Source organism: Apodemus sylvaticus, chromosome 1, assembly GCF_947179515.1.
Source record: "Apodemus sylvaticus chromosome 1, mApoSyl1.1, whole genome shotgun sequence".
NCBI classification, from domain to species: domain Eukaryota; kingdom Metazoa; phylum Chordata; class Mammalia; order Rodentia; family Muridae; genus Apodemus; species Apodemus sylvaticus.
In genome coordinates, this window is record NC_067472.1 from 14,218,725 (window position 1) to 14,236,501 (window position 17,777).

General features: G+C 52.1%; 1 protein-coding gene across 6 annotated transcripts in view; it reads left to right on the top strand.

The window, feature by feature from the left end:
* Sh3pxd2a (SH3 and PX domains 2A) overlaps positions 1–17,777 on the top strand; it is a 207,992-nt gene that overhangs the window by 41,990 nt on the left and 148,225 nt on the right. For 5 of the 6 annotated variants that reach the window (XM_052184220.1, XM_052184210.1, XM_052184178.1 and 2 more), the window contains exon 2: positions 1,088–1,168. In XM_052184220.1, the coding sequence (XP_052040180.1) occupies positions 1,088–1,168 (81 nt within the window). Of the gene's footprint in view, positions 1–1,087; positions 1,169–15,096; positions 15,249–17,777 lie in introns of those variants that run through there. The other variant, XM_052184181.1, reaches the window with a different exon arrangement.

The following is a 17,777-nucleotide window of genomic DNA, read 5'->3' on the forward strand; positions in this document are numbered from 1 at the left end:
TGCTCTCTCCAGCTGGGGAGTTGCATCTGTCTTTCCACAGTGCCTGAAGGAGTCTCTTTGGGCCTCCATGTAGCCCAGGCCCTGGCTTCTCTGACTATGAGGTTTTCACTGTAAGAATTCCACAGACCTATGGTGTCAGAATTATTCACTGGCAGCCTTGGAACCTGAATTCCTATAGCGCCAGAGTAATTCTGTTGGACTCCCAGGATATGGGAACCATTGCTGGGGAGACCTCTGTCTCCCTGGAGGTCACCTCCTTTGTGTCCCATCTGTGCCAGGGGAGGTCAGCAGGATAGCCCCATGGCTATGGGTATGTGTGTGAAGTCTTCAGTAGTTTGGACTTCTTGCAGAGGGCTAGAACTGGAACAAGATACATTGTGTGGACAAGGAGCTTTCTCTACTTCCCCAGAAACCTCCTCAACTAGGGTGGCCTTCCATGGTGGCCTGAGCTGCAGCTCTATGCAGTTTAGCAGGGGACAGCCTAGACTTGGTGCGTTTGCCTTGTAAGACACCCAAGGAAAAGTTTGTAGATCTGCCACGCATGCACTCCATCTCTCCTGTGAAGTTGCTTCTTATGCCAGATCTGCCGGCATCCTAGGTTGGTGTTACAACTCCCTGTGCGCATGCTCTCTGAAGGGCAGTGCGCCTGGTTGTCGGGAGGCTGAGTTGAGCAACAGATCTCTGGTCTGCCCAGGTCTGCCCACGTGGAATTTTAAAGCATGAGGGCTTGTGGACCTACAATTTGGGAGGAGAGCCTTCATAGAATCTCATTCACTCTGAAGTATGAGGAGAAAGCAGCTGTTTAAAATAAAATGTAATAACATTTTATGTTTATTATCCACAAATGACATTTAACCCCTTTTGTTTTAAATCTTCCTTATTGTTTCAGTGAATGCTTCTTCAGGTGTGTGTGTGTGTGTGTGTTGACACTCATTGTAGAGTCCACGTGTTTCCTGACAGTGAGCCAGGTCCTCGTGACAAATGAGGGAGAAATGGCCTTGGCTGTGACACTCCTATAGTAATATTAAACAGTGCCTGGAGCCCAGCCTGCTCACCCACTCACCTGCTCCTTCCTCTTCTCCCACAGGTGTACATTATCAACGTGACCTGGTCCGACTCCACCTCGCAGACTATCTACCGGAGGTACAGCAAGTTCTTTGACCTGCAGGTGAGTTACCGAGAGCCAGCTGTTGGCTTGAGATTCCGATGGGCTCCTCGTTCATGTCCACATCCCACTGGGAGGCCCTGGACAGAGCTGAGGGCCAGTGGCACAGAGGGACAGATCCCTACAGAGCAGCCGGGCTTGTTCCTGTCTCGCCTGCTGCGTGCAGAACCTGGAGGCTTTGTGGCTTTCTACCATGGCCCTTGACAGCCTGCTCTGTCATCCTCCCTTAGCCTTGGGGTGGAGGCAAGAAGGCAGTTGTGGGTGCCGTATGCCGGAGCAGACATATCTATAAACATCCATGATGAGACACAAGCCACCACATCATTGCTGGTAAAGAAAACAAACACAGAGAGAAGACCAAACCTAAATAAGCAATTTATGGAACTACATGCTGGGCATACCAGGCGGTCTGCCTGTCTGCCCAAACAAGGAGCCTGCCACCCAGTTCGTACATGTGGATGGTAAATGTGTGTCCCTAACTCACGTAGACATGTCTCTTCAGCAAGACGGTGTAGTATGGAGCCACGCTGGACCATTAAACGCACTCCTTTGATGCTGGCAGATTCGTTTCAGGGTCTTTTGGTGACAATTGAGTATTTTATGCTCACACTGGGCTTAGGCAATAATATTTGAGAAGTTCATGCAGTTGACCAGATGGTGAGACCCACACTGGGGCGGTGGGGCTTCCGGAAAGCCCACGCTAGGATCAGCTGTCCCTGTCTAGTCTGCTTCTCCCCAGGACTGTCCTTGGCCCTTGTTAATTCACACACTGAGGAAATGAGCTGTCGTAGCTCTTGACTTTTATATATCTGTGGCCCCCAACATCGTAGACACATTATCTCTCTCTTCCAAGTTGGTAAATCCCTGGGAAGACTTTGGTCAGATACCTTCTTTGGCCCAGTCAGAACGCCCAGAGGTAGAGGGTTGTGGAGTGTAGACATGAGCCCCAGCACCCTGGTGCACCAGAAACAAGACCTGGACTGTTGTGAACAGGCAGCACTCTTCTTCTTTCTGGAAGGGAAAGCCGAGAGAGCGGAGATTCTTCCACATAATGTGAGTGTGATTTAGAGCCTAAAAGCACAAAGAAGAGATGGCCGTTCCTAGCCCTCACAACCAGCAGCCGTTCCCTCCTTCAGCCCCTTAGCAGTGAGCCATCTTGGAGAGGGAGATGCAGGCCTGGGAGCTTGTGCATCAGTACCTGCTTTGATCTTACTATGAGACAAACCTTTTTAAAAACCCGTTTCACAGATTATGGCTCCTTCTGGGTCAGCAGCATGGGGTTGAATTTGTCACTACGTGTGGGCACAGGAGCACTCCTGGCTCCTGCCTGCTGCCTCTTCCCCTCTCAGCCCTGCCCGGGCTCCCTAGGTCTTTCCAGGATAAATTGGTGGGCTTTGCCTGCACCCCATCAATGGGTACAGTGTGTGGGGACAGGAAATGATAACGCACTTGGGCAGAGTCTGGACCCTGAAAGGACGCATTGATCAGCCGGAAGGAGTCTAGAAGCCTGGGGAAACTCCCAAATCAGAATTTCTATTCAGGACCCACCCCCTCCCAAGTTATAGAATCACACAAGAAAGGAATGCTTCTCCCCACCCCCACCCCTGCCCGAGGACTCACTCTCTCCTGTCACCGTTGGAAGGGACACAGCACAGAGCAGCTGCGGTGTGCTGGAACAACTCCGCTTGTGGCCAGGCTTGTCCGAGTGGGTTGTCCTCTGTCGCTGTGCATACAAGTTCCACACCTACAGGCTCAGTTACTTTCAGATCAAAGATATTTGTTTATTTGTGGTGAGGCATGTGATAGAGGACATTTTGCGAGAGTTACGTTTTCTCTGTCCACTACATGGTTTCCCAGGGATCGAACTCAAGTCGTCGGGCTTGACAGCAAGCACCTTTACCCGGTGAGCCATCTCTCTGGCCCCAAAGGTACTTTTAAGCCGGGCATGGTAACACATATTTATGATTCCAGCACTTGTGGGGTAGAGGTGGGAGGATAAGGAGTTCAAGGCTATCCTCAGCTACATAGAGGGTAGCCTGGGCTACTTGAAACCCTGTTTTTGTTTCTTAAAGAAGACACTGATTTTCCCCTTCCATTCTGCATGTGTTCAAATTCTTTTCTTTGCCATTATCCCAAAGTGCAGTGCAGCAGCAGCTGCTTGAGTAAGGTGAGTCCCTAAGGTGTCCCTAAGGTGTCCCTTTTCATCTTTGTGGCACCCACTCACGGCTATGGCTTTCTCGGTCACTGGGGTCACTGGCCCGACAAGATGACTTAGCAGGTAACCTTAATGGCTTGGTTCTGTGTCTGGAACCAATCTACTGAGCACCAACCATCAATCACCTTGGAACAACTGTCCCGGAGCCCCTCCAAAAGCCAAGTCAGATTCCAGAGACAGCTTCACGAGCATTTTAGATGTCAAGGTGGAGAGGCAGGGCCTTGCTTCTTCCATAAATAGCTTATAACTCGCCATTCCATGAGCAGAAGAGGGGCCTCCCCACAGGGAACTGATCAGGCTATGGCCTCATGCCCAAGTTTGCTTGGTTATAAAGGGTCTGCTTGGAGATCCCCTTAGGTTAAGCAGGAGGCAGGCAAGAGGACACACACGCCCCTGTAGTCTACCTTCCATCTCCCATACCTCCCCCATGACCTAGCCCCACCGAAGCAGGACAGGGAGGCTCCCGGGCCCTGGCTCCATTGGTGACTGTTTCACAACCTGGCCTGCCAGCCACGGGGCTGCAGTAATTTCTCTGCAAACATTGGCTCATGTGCTGTTGGCCCCTGAGAGGGACCCCTGGCAGCGAATGCAACTGGGTCAATATTTGGTCAGAGCCAGGAAAGGCCCTTAATCTTCCCCGTACCACTTGGAAGGCAGCCGAGAGCCTGGAGGCTCCTTATTTGCTCTAAGTGCTTCAGCTGGGTGGGAGAGCTTTTCTCTCTTCCTTATTCATCTCTCCTGCACTTTCCATGCACGCACACTGGGCAGCCACACTCAGTTCCCAGCTCTTGAATAGCCTAATTAATGACGGCTGAACAAAGCTATAATCCCTGAACCATTAATATTTAGCCCTGTAATGATGTGTTCTGTGTGTGTGTGTGTGTGTTATAATATTATTTATGGAGACTCATGGATCCTTGCATTTTTAGAATTAGAAGAGTTTCTTTCTGTAATGTGTATATGAGTGTGCATCTGTGAAGGCGCTGTGTGTATGTGAGGTATGCAGATGCACACACGTATGTTCAAGTGTGCAGAGGCTACAGGAAGGCCTTGGGTGTGAGCCACCCTGTGCTATCGCTTTCCACATTATTCTGTGAGAGTCTTTCTCTGAGCCTGGAGCTGGGGTGGCGGCTCATCTCTGCTCCCCATCCGCACCCTGCCCCAAGCTCTGGGCTTGCAGCTTGGGCAGCTGTACTCAACCTTTTACATGACTTCTTGGATCCAGACTCAGGTCCTCGCTGCTTGTATGGCAAGCACTGTCACCCACTGAGCCGTTTCTGCACTGCAAGCTCCAGAACTGTAGCTGTTTTTATTCCAAGACCTTTGCTTTGTAGGCAAAAAGCTGTTCATTTTTCTATTCGTGGAAAGTGTTGTGTGTGTTTATATTTGTGTATGAATGTCTGTATGCGTGTATGTATATGTATGTGTATATATATATAGGTATGTGTATATGTGTGTATGTATGTGTATATGTATGTGTGTATATGTGCATATGTATGTGGGTATGCATGTGTATTAATGTACATGTATGTGCAGGCCAGAGGCTGACATTGTCTTCCTCTGTGCCTCTTCATCTTGTTTATTTTGAGACAAGGTCTATAACTGAACCTGGGTCTGGATGATTCTGCTATATTGGTTGGTCAATATAGTAGAACACTAAGTCTACATGAGAGGTAGCAGTGCATGTGTATGTGCATGTGTATGTGTGTGTATGTGTGTGTGTGTGTGTGTGTGTGTGTGTGTGTGTGTGTAGGTCAGAGGACAATACATGGAACTCAGTTTTCTCCTTGTCTCCTAGGGATTCTGGGGTTCTAGTCCAGGTTGTCAGGCTTGGCCTGGTGCCTGCTAAAGGGTCTCACCCACTGATATATAACTAATTTTAAAAGTTCTAGAAGGATGTACTCCAGATTGGATACTGTTACGTCTGGATAGGTACTAGGGACATTGAAAGACTTAGTCAAATGGGGAACTTCAAGCTCATCTGTGAGAAACAGAATAGTAATTAAAGAGAAATCTGGGGAGAGGTAGGAAAGTGGGAATTCTAAAATAAAAAATGTCTCTTGCAGTTGTTACAGTAACGGAAAACAACAGGCTTGGTAAAACTGTATCAAGAATGCATCTTATAAGAGAAAGAAAGTGAAAATAATAATTTAGCTTATATTACCTCATTTTTTCCTGGACCTTCACTCTAGATCATTCCTGTGGAATGTAACTAGTTAGATCTCATTATAACTAACCCCAGGGACCTATCCAAATTATCTTGTCAAACTGGAATCTTGTGTTCAGATATTACTTAAAACCCACGTGCCAAGCATTGGATGAGGAAGCCCGTTGGCAGCAGTGTTCGGGACCTGATGAAGTGGTGCTGAGCCGGGCAGGGGCACAGTGGTTAGGAGGAGCAGCATTTAGGACTGAGATGGCTGGGCTCTGAAATCCAAGCTCCGGCGAGCCTTACCGACCGACGATAGACCCTCTGATGAGTTCTTTAACCTCCCTGTGCCCCCCACCCCATTTTCTTATCCAAAAGTGAAGTCACTATAAAGACCTGTCTCCTAGGATAATAGAAAGGACAAAATGACAGATTCTACGTAAAGAAAGCCATTAGAAAAGAGAGTGCAAGGTTCTGAGAGGCAGAGGCAGAAGCTTCTGAGTTCAGAGAGTTAACTCTAGGAGGAAGTAGCCAGGGGTGGGGGGCTCCCCACCCCAATGGGAGATGCAGGCTCCATCCTGTGCCCCTCAGTGCAGACTTCGCTCTGGTCAGATAATGTGTGGTCTGCTCTTTGGCTGGAGGGCCAGATGGCAGGGTGAGGATTTCCCTTAGAGAAACAAACACTTTTCATCTCCACAGTTTCATTACCAACCCACTTCCTCCCCGCCACGCTGTTAGGAGAACACTGGGTTTTGTTTTTTGGTTTGTTTTTGTTTTTTGAAGCAGTTATTGGTCCATAGTTTTTCCTTACCCTTGTGGATGACAGCACGTGGAAGGATTCCCAGGAAGCCCTAGAGGCTTCCATTGGTCTCTGGTAGTTCCCCTTCCCACTGGGAGCTGGCTCTCCTGAGGGAGGGCATGCCAGGGCAGGGGGGTGGCTGTGGAGGGATGGGAGGAGAGGCCCTGGGCGAAACTGTCCAGGAGGTCAGCTCAGGGTGGGAAACCTTGCTGCTAACTTCCCACTTTTGAGTTACCTTGTAGTTGGAGGTCTTTGGAGAGGCGGGGAGCTGAGTCCCCCTCTCTCCCATGCCAGGTACACGAGGCTTTCCGGTTCCTATGCAGGTTCTGAGCCCTGTGCATTTAGGAACGCCCTTCTACAGCTGGAGTTTCTCAGATCCAGAGGGTCTCAGAACCATCCTGACTTAGAACACACACAAAGGCTGGGGCAGGAGGGGACCGTTTTGGAGCGGGTTCTCACACATCTGTGAGAAAAGGGAAACAAGACCCAGATGTTGACTGAGGCTTGAGAACGGAGTTCAGAGTCCTGCTCTCAGGACAGTGTTCTAGCTAGGCTTTTCCAATGCTCTGAAGCAGCTGGAGTCGCCGGGCCCCTGCGCCAGTGAGTTCCTCCATAGAAACAACCAGTGAGTTCCTCCATAGAAACCCGTGAGTGCCTCTTCAGGAGCTGTGCCACATTGGATCCAGACACCCTTCTAGGGTGCAAGACCTAGCAGATGTCAGGTACAGTTGCATGTCCCCCTCCTGTGTGCGCTAGGAAATCCGAAGCCGGTTCTGCCTTTGTCGTTCCTTAGCTCTTCCACAGGATCAGGCCGGACTTATTAACCCACGCTCAGGAAGTTCTGACTTAGACAGGAAAATCATAACAGAAATTATGTTGTCTTTTGTCTTCTCATATCAGCACAGACTGTTCATTGGGTCTAAACTTCTAGAGGACATCTTGTGAGTGAGGACGCAGTGTGAAGGGGTGCTGCCTACACTCCAAGAGCAGAGGCGCTGAGAATATGACTGTCACACTATGAAAGGTGTAGGCTTTGCATAAAACTGCTGTTAATATCCTTAAAATGAAAATTTAAAAAGCTGTTCACTGTGGAATGGGTAGGATTGTGTTTTATAGTTAGGGGCCTTTAGAGACAACAAAAGGTGATTAGTATCTGACATTCAAGTTACCTTGTCCTAATGTGCCCACAACAGATAGCATTCATTAACCACACATTGTCCCTTACCAAGTCTATGACAAAAATTGTTAATCGATCATGAGTTTATATGCATCTCAGAGTCTCTAAAGGAATAAAACCCGGTATCTTCATGATGTCACTCCCAATCATTTAGCAAATGACCTTTGAGGTGAAGCTGATGGGCCACCTTCTGATTTGTCACCATCCTCTTATTTGATAAATGAGCAAATCAGACCCCAAGTCTAATTATGGTGTCGTCCAAAAATCATAGCACCAGGCGCCTGGGGAGAGGTGGCCCAGTGGTCAAAGAGTTTGCTTTGCAAGCATGAAGACCAGGGTTCGATACCTGGAAACCCACATAAAAGCCAGCTAGCGTGGCTGCTCTCTGTAATTCCAGCTTTGGAAAGCAGGGACGGAATTGCCGGAGCCAGCTGGCTGGCGAGACTAGCGCTATCAGCTAATCTCGCTCGACAGACCCCGCCTCATTGAATGAAACGGAAAAGCTGTCAGGTATGACCATCCGAATCAACCTCAGGTGTCCACATGTGTCCACATCCACACGTATTTGTATCTACACACATGAATAATATGTGCTCATACATGTTTTAAAAAATGGAAAAAGAGAGAAAGAAAACAAACACAACTTTCCCCAAATCATGGCACCCACAAGCCAGTAAGACTTGTGGTGCCCCGGCCCCTCTGCCTAACCCTCCCCCCCCAAAGCTTCTGGTTCACTTCAGCTGGAATCTTTCTAATTTTGGTGAGGAGGGCAGGAAATTTTGATGCCTCATCATGGTGCTGAGAAGGCTGCTAGTGGGGGTTGGGTGCCCACCTCCCTGACTGTGCCACAAACAGAACTCTCGGAGGCTTCTAGAAAGGCCTTCCCAAGCACTCTCTCCTTGGGCTCTGGTGCCTCCTCCCTCTTACTGAACAACAGACCCAAGCTCCACCAGGGACCGAGTCTGCGTGAGTCAGCGCACACCACCTGTGCCCGCTTGAGCCGCACGCCTTGTTTAGCTGGTATAAGGTGTCATGCTGGGGTGTGTTTGGGTGTCATGCTCTGGGAGGCCTTGGAATGCAGTTGCCGCCCCATGCACCTCCCTCCTTGGTCCCAGGCTCAAAGGCTTGACCTAGTAAATTCACGTTGTCTTCACTGAGCACCTGCGCACCCCTTTGGAGGGAAGCTGGTGAAGAAGTGCCTAGGGAGGTAGTTCGCCACTCCAGGCTGGAGGATGAAGGGAAGGAGGCTCTTTGGTGGTCAGGTGAGTGTGTGTGTGTATGAGTGTGTGAGTGTGTCTGTGTGTGTGTGTCTGTGTGTGTGTCTCTGTGTGTATGTGTCTGTGTGTGTGAGTGTGTGTGTTTGTGTGTGTCTGTGTGTGTCTGTGTGTATGTCTGTGTGTAGATCTGTGTGTGTGTGAGTGTATGTCTGTGTGTGTCTGTGTGTGGGTCTGTGTGGGTCTGTGTGTGTGTGTGTGTGTTTGAGTGTGATCAGTTCATTCTTTTCCTGCCAGAGGTAATTTCATATCCGTTCTGGTACCTCCTGAGGACCTCAGAGAAAGAGACAGGCTGACAGCCCTGGTTTAAGTGGGAGCATCAGCCAGTGGAAGGTCCAGGTAGGACCCAGTTACCTTGGTGAGGATGCCCAATGTGGGCTACCCACATGGGCCTGCGTGCCGGAGTATCCCGTCCATGCAGGTGCTCCCTATGGAGGCCCAGAGGTTTTGACATCCTCTTCTTACCAGCTCCTGACAGGGCAAAAATTAGTTTTGCTTTTGACTCTGCTGGAACTATACATAGGCGGCAGCTAGGATAAGGGGTGACAACCTGAGTTGTAGGCCTCTAGGGGGAGAGTCGGCTCGCTGTGGGGAGATGTGAACTGCATCAACTCTGCTCTGCACAGCCAGCCTACAGAGGCACTCTGCATCCCTGGACCTGAGCGGTGCTTGTTCAGGTGGGGCTGTGGCGGGAGTTACTGAAGAACTCAGCTGCTTCCATTACAGCCGGAGCAGGGGAAATGGATTCAGCTCCCGCTGGATGACCTCTAGCTCTCCAAGGGCTTGTAGGATTCCTGATGTCCTGAGACGGGGGACAGACAGACGCTCAGCCAGGGTTAAATCCACGTGGGTGTGGGCATTGGCCCCACCTCTTCACTGCAGGTCGACTCTAGGCCATTACTTCACCTCTCGAACTCTGCACAGTTGTATCTGCACTGGCGGTCTTTGCAGAGCCTGCCTCGGTGGTTGTGAAATATTCAAAGGGACAAAGCACAGAAGACCCTCCTCACGGAGCCTGGAGCGGCAGGGAGCGTTGCTCTTATAGGACTGCGGGTGTAGACTCTCTGGAGACTGCAAGTGCCTGCCCACCTGGACTTGGGAAAGAGTTTCCAACTACAACAGGGTATTGGGCATCTCTGGAGCCCCGATGAGCGAGCGAATGTTCCCAGGTAGGCTAGGGGACAGCTTTCAAGGAGGCCAGGGCTTGGGCCTCTGGCTTGTTAGGGAGCCTTCATCTGTTGCCCGCGGAACAGAGTGGCCAGTTCAGCCTTGCAGTAAGGCAGGAGGATGAGGGTGTCCTGGCATTGAGGGGGGCGGGGCCGCCTAAGTGGATGACGTTCAGATTTGCAAAATAAAATTGAAAAAAAAAAGGAGAACTCAAACAGGAAGCATGTGGCCGGTGTCTGGGCTGGTGGGGAGATGCCTGCAGAGGTGGCTCTGTGTGCGACAAGCTGGCCATTCTTCCCACCATGTCTCCTAAGGGCACCTCTGTGAAGGCCAGCCTGCCGCCCTCCCCCGCGAGAGAGACAGGCTTCTTTTGTCTTGGGTTCCCTAGAGTCTCACTTCTCAACGTGGAGTCATAGGAGGAGGACTCCCTAGTGGAAGGGTGGAGAAGGCCCTTGGGCGCATGCCCAGGGCCTGTTGGCTGTGCCCACCCCTTTCTCCATCAGGGCTGTTCAGTGCAGTTGCAACCAAAGCAGAGGGTTTGGTAGAGGCCACAGTTCTAAGAGACTTGTGCAGGACGACTCAGATCTATAGGTGCCATCTACTGCATCATCGGTTCTTAGTGCATGCTGGGAAAGGACTGATGCCTTCAGAGGGCCCTTCTTTCTCTCCCAGGGGAGAAGGGCTGCTTCCTGCCATCTCCGAGCCATGCTGTGTCTGGGCCCTTATGAATGCAACGAGCTAACAGTGGCCTCTCCTACTTCTCCCTATGCTGGTCTGATGGGGTCGCCTACCTATTCCACTGACTAACATCTTCCCGGCATACCTGCCTCTCTAGGGTCATGCTTGTCCTGATGCTAATTTAATTAAAAAAAAAAAATCAAGAGTAGGCATTTGCCCAGGAAACAGAGTAGCTCTTGCAGGGTCCAGCTGGACCCCGCAGGTTTTCAGGGTCCCCCCCCCCCACCCCTGTCAGTGAGTGGGCCTTTCTCTAGGCCCAGCTGCTGTCATCACCTGGAGGGTGGGGCAGGGTGCACACCCAAGGGTATTTGCAGAGGACTAGCTAGGGGCAGATCACTGCGTCTGGATCAGGCCGGAGTGGAGACAGCTGGGCTGTAGACGGGCCTGGAGGCGGAAGGCGTGTCCAAGTGGACGCTGTGCAGTCATACTTGTAAGTTGCATGTGTGCATCTATGGTCCCATGCTCCTAACCCAGCTGCTGCCTAAACCTTCACCCATATCCTCCCCTCTCCCAGCCCTTCCTCCTCCCCTTCCTCTCAGCCCCTGCACCATCTCTCACCCAGAGGAGCCTCTTGTTTCTCCTCCACAGCCTTCTTCCCAAGTCTCCCCAGCATTCAAGAAACATCCCCGTACCACAGTCAGCTTTTTTGATGGCAACTTTCCAATCCCTTCCAGGGCTGCACAGTGGTGAGACCCTGCTGCAGAATCCTGTTTCAACCCTGTAAAATATGCCAGGCCTCAGTGGGCCTCTTGCCTAGAGCTAACACGTGTAACACTTTGCCATGCTATTGAGAAGTTATCTGTAGATTGAATATTAGATTGCCTTCCTCCTGCCTTGGGTGGAGAACAGGGCTGGGAGGTTCTGCAGAGGAGATAGACCAGCAAGTGGGACCAGGGGAGGAGCTAAAGATCAAAACCCTGAGAGGAGGAGGCCAGGCTCAGAGGCTCTTGGGGAACAGAAGAGCAGAAGCAGGCCTGTTTGGGGGCCCTGGGAAGGGTTTGGGGGCCCCCTACTGTTGTGGCTACCAGAGTCTGGATCCCAGTCAGGCCTACTGACAGGTGCCAGAGATGTCACTGTCCCACTGATGATCTCCCCGTGTACTCCCTCTTCCTTCTGTCCCTCACTCTCAGTGGAGAGACACCCCTGCCTCTGGGTCAACCAGAAGGCAGGGAGGCTACTGGAGAGGTGACCTCTAGTTAGCCTGCAGGGTAGGCTGGAAGGCACCCAGATGTTCAGGGACATTTTTCCTGTGGCATTTCCCAGTTCCCTGGCAGAAGGACTTTTCCCTACAGGAAAGACTCTGAGCTGGGCCCAGCTGGGAGGGCGGGCAGGCACAGCTCCCTGCGTGGGCTGTTTTATAAGGCTTCCCTGGGCCACCCCACCCAGCTTTTAATTTCTCTCCAGGATTTCTCTCTTCCCATCTGAGTTCCATTTTCCCCCACCTCCAGTGTGGACAGACTGCAAGTAGATTCCAGAGGAAAATGACAGGAGATTCCCGTGGGCCAGAGATCAGCCTTAGTATGCACAGAAGAAATCATCAAGTGCAGGGTCAGCACAGCTTCGAAGCCAGCAGACCAGCCAGCTCATAGGAGCCCCCGAGGAATGGCAAGACATTCAGGGCCAGTTGGGGACCATGCAGACCCAGGCACACCCAAAGGCCCAACACAAAGCTGGCTCTTCCTCTCAGACCACCCTCAGAAAAAGGCGCAGCTCTGACCGCTCTGTGCCTACCCGGGCAGCTGAGACACCTCTTTCGTCTCTTTATGTCAGGTGCTCTGCCAACCACACTGCTCCTTCTCAGAGTGAGAAAGGTCATGTCATACCATGGCCCTGCATATAACCATCCTGAGAGACCTGCTGTCTTTTCAGAATGAACTCTAAAGTCCTGCCCTGACCCCAAGTGATCACTTCATGTGCTATTTCTAACTGATCCTGTTTCCTTTACAGGCCTCAGCTCCTGCGCACGCGTAGTCCACACACACACACACACACACACACACACACACACCACAAAGCCATTGCTCAGACATGGAGCCCACCACTACCTCAGAGCCTTCACCCCTGCCCCCACTGTTCTCTCCCCTCCAACCCCCTTTCCCAGATCTCTAACAGTGGATCTGAGCTCTCAGGCTCCTGTAGCCTCTCCTCCCATCAGCCATTTGTTTTCTCTGATTGTCCCCACAATCAGAGCTTCAGGAGAAGTAATAGCTTGGTAGCTTTTATTTTTTTCCATTTACTGTAACAGCATCGGCTGGGAAATCCTTGTCAGTGACTTCTAGAGAGCCCTGTGTAGGGGTGCTGGGTGTTCAGAGAGAGGCCGCACCCTCTTCCACCTCAGTGTCCACTCCTCTGGGAAGTTCTCGACTTTGTCTACAGGCTGCTAGGGGGTCACTTGTTAAAGATCTGGTGGAATCCTTGAGGGCTGAACAATGTGGGGCTCCTCGTGTTCTCACGTGGAACCACTCAGGGCGTTCTTCAGATACAGGTTAAGGTGTGGCGGTGTGCAGGGTGATGCTGCAGTTCCCAGGCTCCAGGCTGACGTCCATACCCACTCTCACGATCGCACCTTGAATGGTGACCAGGTCCCTGAAGGACCAGTCCAAGCTCCTTCCTCCATTCTTTTTATTGTTGTTTCTTTTTTCTGTTCAACTGTGCTCTTTGGGCAAGATGACTGGTTGATGGTGGTGATAAGGAGGGAGTTGCATCTGGGGGATTTGGGCTCTGTGAGGGGAACACTGGGCGCCTCTAGAGGCTGCCCAGGGAAGATGTGTTCTGCCTCGGAGAAGTGGTCTGAAATGTCGGGAGTGTGGTGTCTGGCTGAGGAGGACGGAGGTGGCTGGCTCCCCCTCCAGCTCAGCTTTGTGTCTCAGTGAACTTGGGACAGGCTTATCCAGATGTGGCTCATTCACATCTGGAGGCAGGGCGGGCAGGGGCTTGGGGAAGGATGGCTCTCCTAGTGCGGAGGGAGGTTCAGTACAGGCGCTTCGCTGCCTGACTTATGTGGTTCCAGAACATTTCCAGGAGGATTTTCTACATCCCACTTTTAATTTGGTTTGGGGGACCTTGGTTAGACTCCTTGTATTGGGATAATCCAATTGCTCTCTAACAAACTTTCAGGGACTTAACATAAACATTCATTTTCTGTTCATGTCCCAGAAAATAAGTCAGCAGAGGGTTCAGCTCCAGGCAGTCATCTGCAGACCCATCTCCCAGTTGGGAGTTACTCAGGAAAATGTAGGGAAATCCAAGGGTTTCCCAGTACAACAGGCACTGGTTGTGCGTGGGGTGGGGGTGTGGATCTCACTCCTGTTCAAGTTCCACCAATCAGGACTCCGTCACGTGGCTGAACCGCCAGCATAGGCGAATGGGAAGTGTGGTTAGAAGTGTCCAGTTGTGTTTTGGCCACGGTGGTGAACTTTGGGACTTTTGATTCTGAGACCCAGGCGTTGACAGGAGGACAGGCGTGTGAACTGATCCTTGTGACAAGAGTGATGTTCCAGAGGCTTGCATGGCCGCTCTGCAGAAGCTACCTGCGGGGTGGGGAGGGTGGGGGGGTGGAGCTGTGGGGCAGCGTGCGGTGCGGTGCTGGTGAGGACCCTAAACAGCTGTGCGGTAGGGATGCATATGGGGCAGGACCTGTGCGGTGGGGACGCATGTGGGAAAGGACGTACGGCCACACACATGGCAGCGGTGCAGAGGTAGCCAATGTGCCATGCTGGTGCCCTGTGGAAGCCCAAGGCAGCAGCCTGCAGAGCTGGTGTTTACTCGGCACCATGATGACTGGGACGTTGGTGACATTTGTGTGGTTGTGAAGTTTGTAATGGGAGGAAGGGGAGCACTGGGGAGGTGACCTCCTCAAGTTAGTAGCTCAGACAGTGGCCCTGGCCAGAACTCAAATGGCCTGTGTGTCCTTCGCTGGACTCCCCTGTCCATACAGACAATAATAGTATCTTTGAGGCAGCCTGAACCTTATACTACAACCCCGTGCTTTTGCTGCCTAGAAAGGCTCGGTTGGGTGTAACCCACATCCACAGCTGCTCCCCACCCCAGGCAGAGAAAGCTAGGAGCTCCCAGAACGCTATTCTTTGTTTTTCCTTTTGCACCAGACATTTGTGGGGAAAGGTCTTTTAAAGTCTGAAAAGACCTCCACCCTTGCCTTTCATCTCAGCACTCGGGGGAGGTAGAGAGAGATGGGTGAGTTCAAGGCCAACCTGATCTACATAGTGAGTTCTAGGACAGTCTGAGCTACCTGTTGAGACCTTATCTCAAAACACACACATGCACCTCCCCAAAAAGAAAAAAAAAATTGAACAGAGTTTACAGTAGGAGGAAGAATCCACTTGAGTACAGAGAGGCGGAAGTTGTCTTGTCATTTAAACGTGTCCTGCCTGGCCCCTTCCCATCAGGAGGGCTTGTGAGAGAACAGACCAGAATCTCGTTGCCTTGGACAGCAGTTTGGCCCCAGGGATCGGCCTTGGCCTCTTCTCTGTCCCAGGCTTTGGGCAGGATTTGATCCCGTGGTACCCAGGGCAGTTTGGGAACCACAGACTTGGCCATATGGAAGGTAAGAATCAGAAGCTAGGACTGGGGAAAGGCTCCGTGCGAGCCGTTTACCCCGCATCGCCCATCCTCAGGGCCTCGTCCCTCTTTTTCTTTTTCTTTTTTTGGCAGGGGTAAGGAATATTCTGGAAGGTTCATGTGGGAGAGGGAGTTGTTGGCAACTTCGGGGAGCGTTTAGAAATCTCAGGAGGGGTCTCCGGCAAGGCTGAGGGACTGCAGCCCCTGGGGGGGAAGCTGGGTGAGCCCAGCCCGGCCCCGCCCCCCCGCGCCCCTCCCCCCGCCCCCACAGGCTTCACCCTCTGTGTGCTTATGTTACCAGCCTTCCCCTGACCTGGCACAGCGTTCCTCTGGCCATCTGCTCCCTTCCCCCAAGATGTCTCTTTCACCGCCCGGCAGCCTGTGAAGGAGCCAGATGTGTCTTTCTAGAATTCCACTTCCAGTGTGTTCCTCCTCCGCTCGGCGTCCTCCCGGGACTCCTGTGGCCTTGAGCAGGAAGTCCAATTTCCTCCTCTCAGATTCAGTCTCGTCCTCACCCTGCCCTCCTTAGGATCGGGACCCTCCAGCATCGGCCACCTTCCTAGGACCCAAGGAGGAAGAGCCAGGGAGCGCCAGCAGTGGCTCACTGCAGGCTTGGGAGCGGGGAGCGTGCTGCATGCTCTCTCGTGCTCAGCCACGCCCGCGGCCTGCTCTCCTCTCCCAGAGCCATGCTGGAAGAGGCTGCGCCCACGCCTCTGCCCACTGGCACGGCCGTCACTGGCTTTTCCAGTGGTCAGCTTCCTTAACATTACTCCTGCCCTTCCCTCTTAGCCAAGGAGAACTAAAGGGCTGGATCAGAGATGGAGTGGCACCAAGGAGTCAAGAGGCACTGTCTTAAGACAGCCCAGTAAACCTGCAGCATGTCGCTTAACCCATACACCACTCTGTGGCGATGTTCTTATTCAAGGTGATATCCTGGCTAGTTTTATGTCAGCTTGACAGGAGCTAGCATCCTCAGAGAGGAGGAGCCTCAAGTGAGAAAATGCCTCCCTAAGATCAGGCTGCAGGCAAGCCTGTAGGGCAGGTTTTAGGTCTGTGATTGAGGGGAGATTGCCCAGCCCAGTGTGGGTGTGGCCATCCCTGGGATGGTGGTCCTGGCTCTATGAGAAAGCAGGCTGTGCAAGCCATGAGAAGCAAGCCAGTCAGCAGCACCCCTCCATGGCCACTGCATCAGCTCCTGCTCCAGGTTCCTGCCCTGCACCGTGTTCCTGCCCTGCACTGTGTTCCTGCCCTGCACTGTGTTCCTGCCCTGCACCGTGTTGCTGCCTTAGCTACTTTTATTAATGAACTGTGATTTGGAACTGTGAGTGAAATCAACCCTTTCCTCCCCGAGTTGTTTTTGGTCTTGGTGTTTCATCATGGCAGTAGTAATGCTAACTGAGACAGATGAGGGAGGGGCCAGGACTGACTGGTAAACCACTGCTGCTCAAGGGAGAGAGAGGGAAGGGATAGGTTAGTGTGCCTAGGTTTCAGCAGCTCTTCCTGGAATGCGTCTGCTATACCCATGGGTATGAACCATCAGGTTACTGATACCCAGAGAGGGTTTCTCAAGCCAGCAAGTCCTTGACAGGCTGGAGCTGGGACCCTCCCCCTTGACTCTTTCTCCTGCATGTATGCGGAATGAGCCCACAGGAGTAGACTGGGGTAGCCAGCCTGCTGGGGTACCGTACTCTTGGGCTCCAGAGTGAAGGCTCGCAGTCTAGCTGGGATAATACTGTCAGCTTCCCATTGATGTGCTTCCTCCCCGGGGCTCCCTCAGCAGGTGTGTATGTGGGGTGGGGATTGGCCCAGCCTCCACCATGTTAAATGTAACACAAGTCCTGGCCAACCCCACTCGCTGGCTGAACTCCTGGCATGCGCTGAGGCTTCCACTCGAGTCTGGCCCACGCACACCAGCTGGGCTGCTCCCTGGGGCCCTGGATACTCACAGCTAAGTAAGGCCTGGCCCGGATAACTCCCACCATCTGCTCTCCAGTCGTCCCACTCAGAGTGGACCTCAGAGTGGAGACTACTGGTCAGACTGCACTGCTGCCCCCACCTATCAGACACGGAAACCCATCTGTGTATGTCTGCTGGCTCAGCCGTGTTTATTCTTTGTGATTACTAAAGCGCCGTGCCCCATCACTGTAACTCCATCCAGGCTTGTGGGAGGAGCAGGGAAAAAGGTTCCCTTTAATGGTTACACATTGTCTTAAGGTATGTGTGTGGTGGGGGTGGGGTGGGTGGGCTGGTGGTGAAGGAGGAGGAGCCACCCATTCCGTACACTGACATCTAAACTGCAGGACCTTAGGGCGGCCATGTCTGAAACTAGAGTCCAAGTAGGTGTGATTCTTTGAGATGAAGTGTGCTCTGGAATAGGCCAGGCCTCCTGTGGAGCATGACAAGAAACCTACTGAAGGGATGTTGGGTCACAGGCAGAGGCGTGTGAAGACAAAGGTCTTCACAGCCATGGAGTGTCTCGTGTGGCTGAAATCACCAGAAACTGGCGAAAGATGAG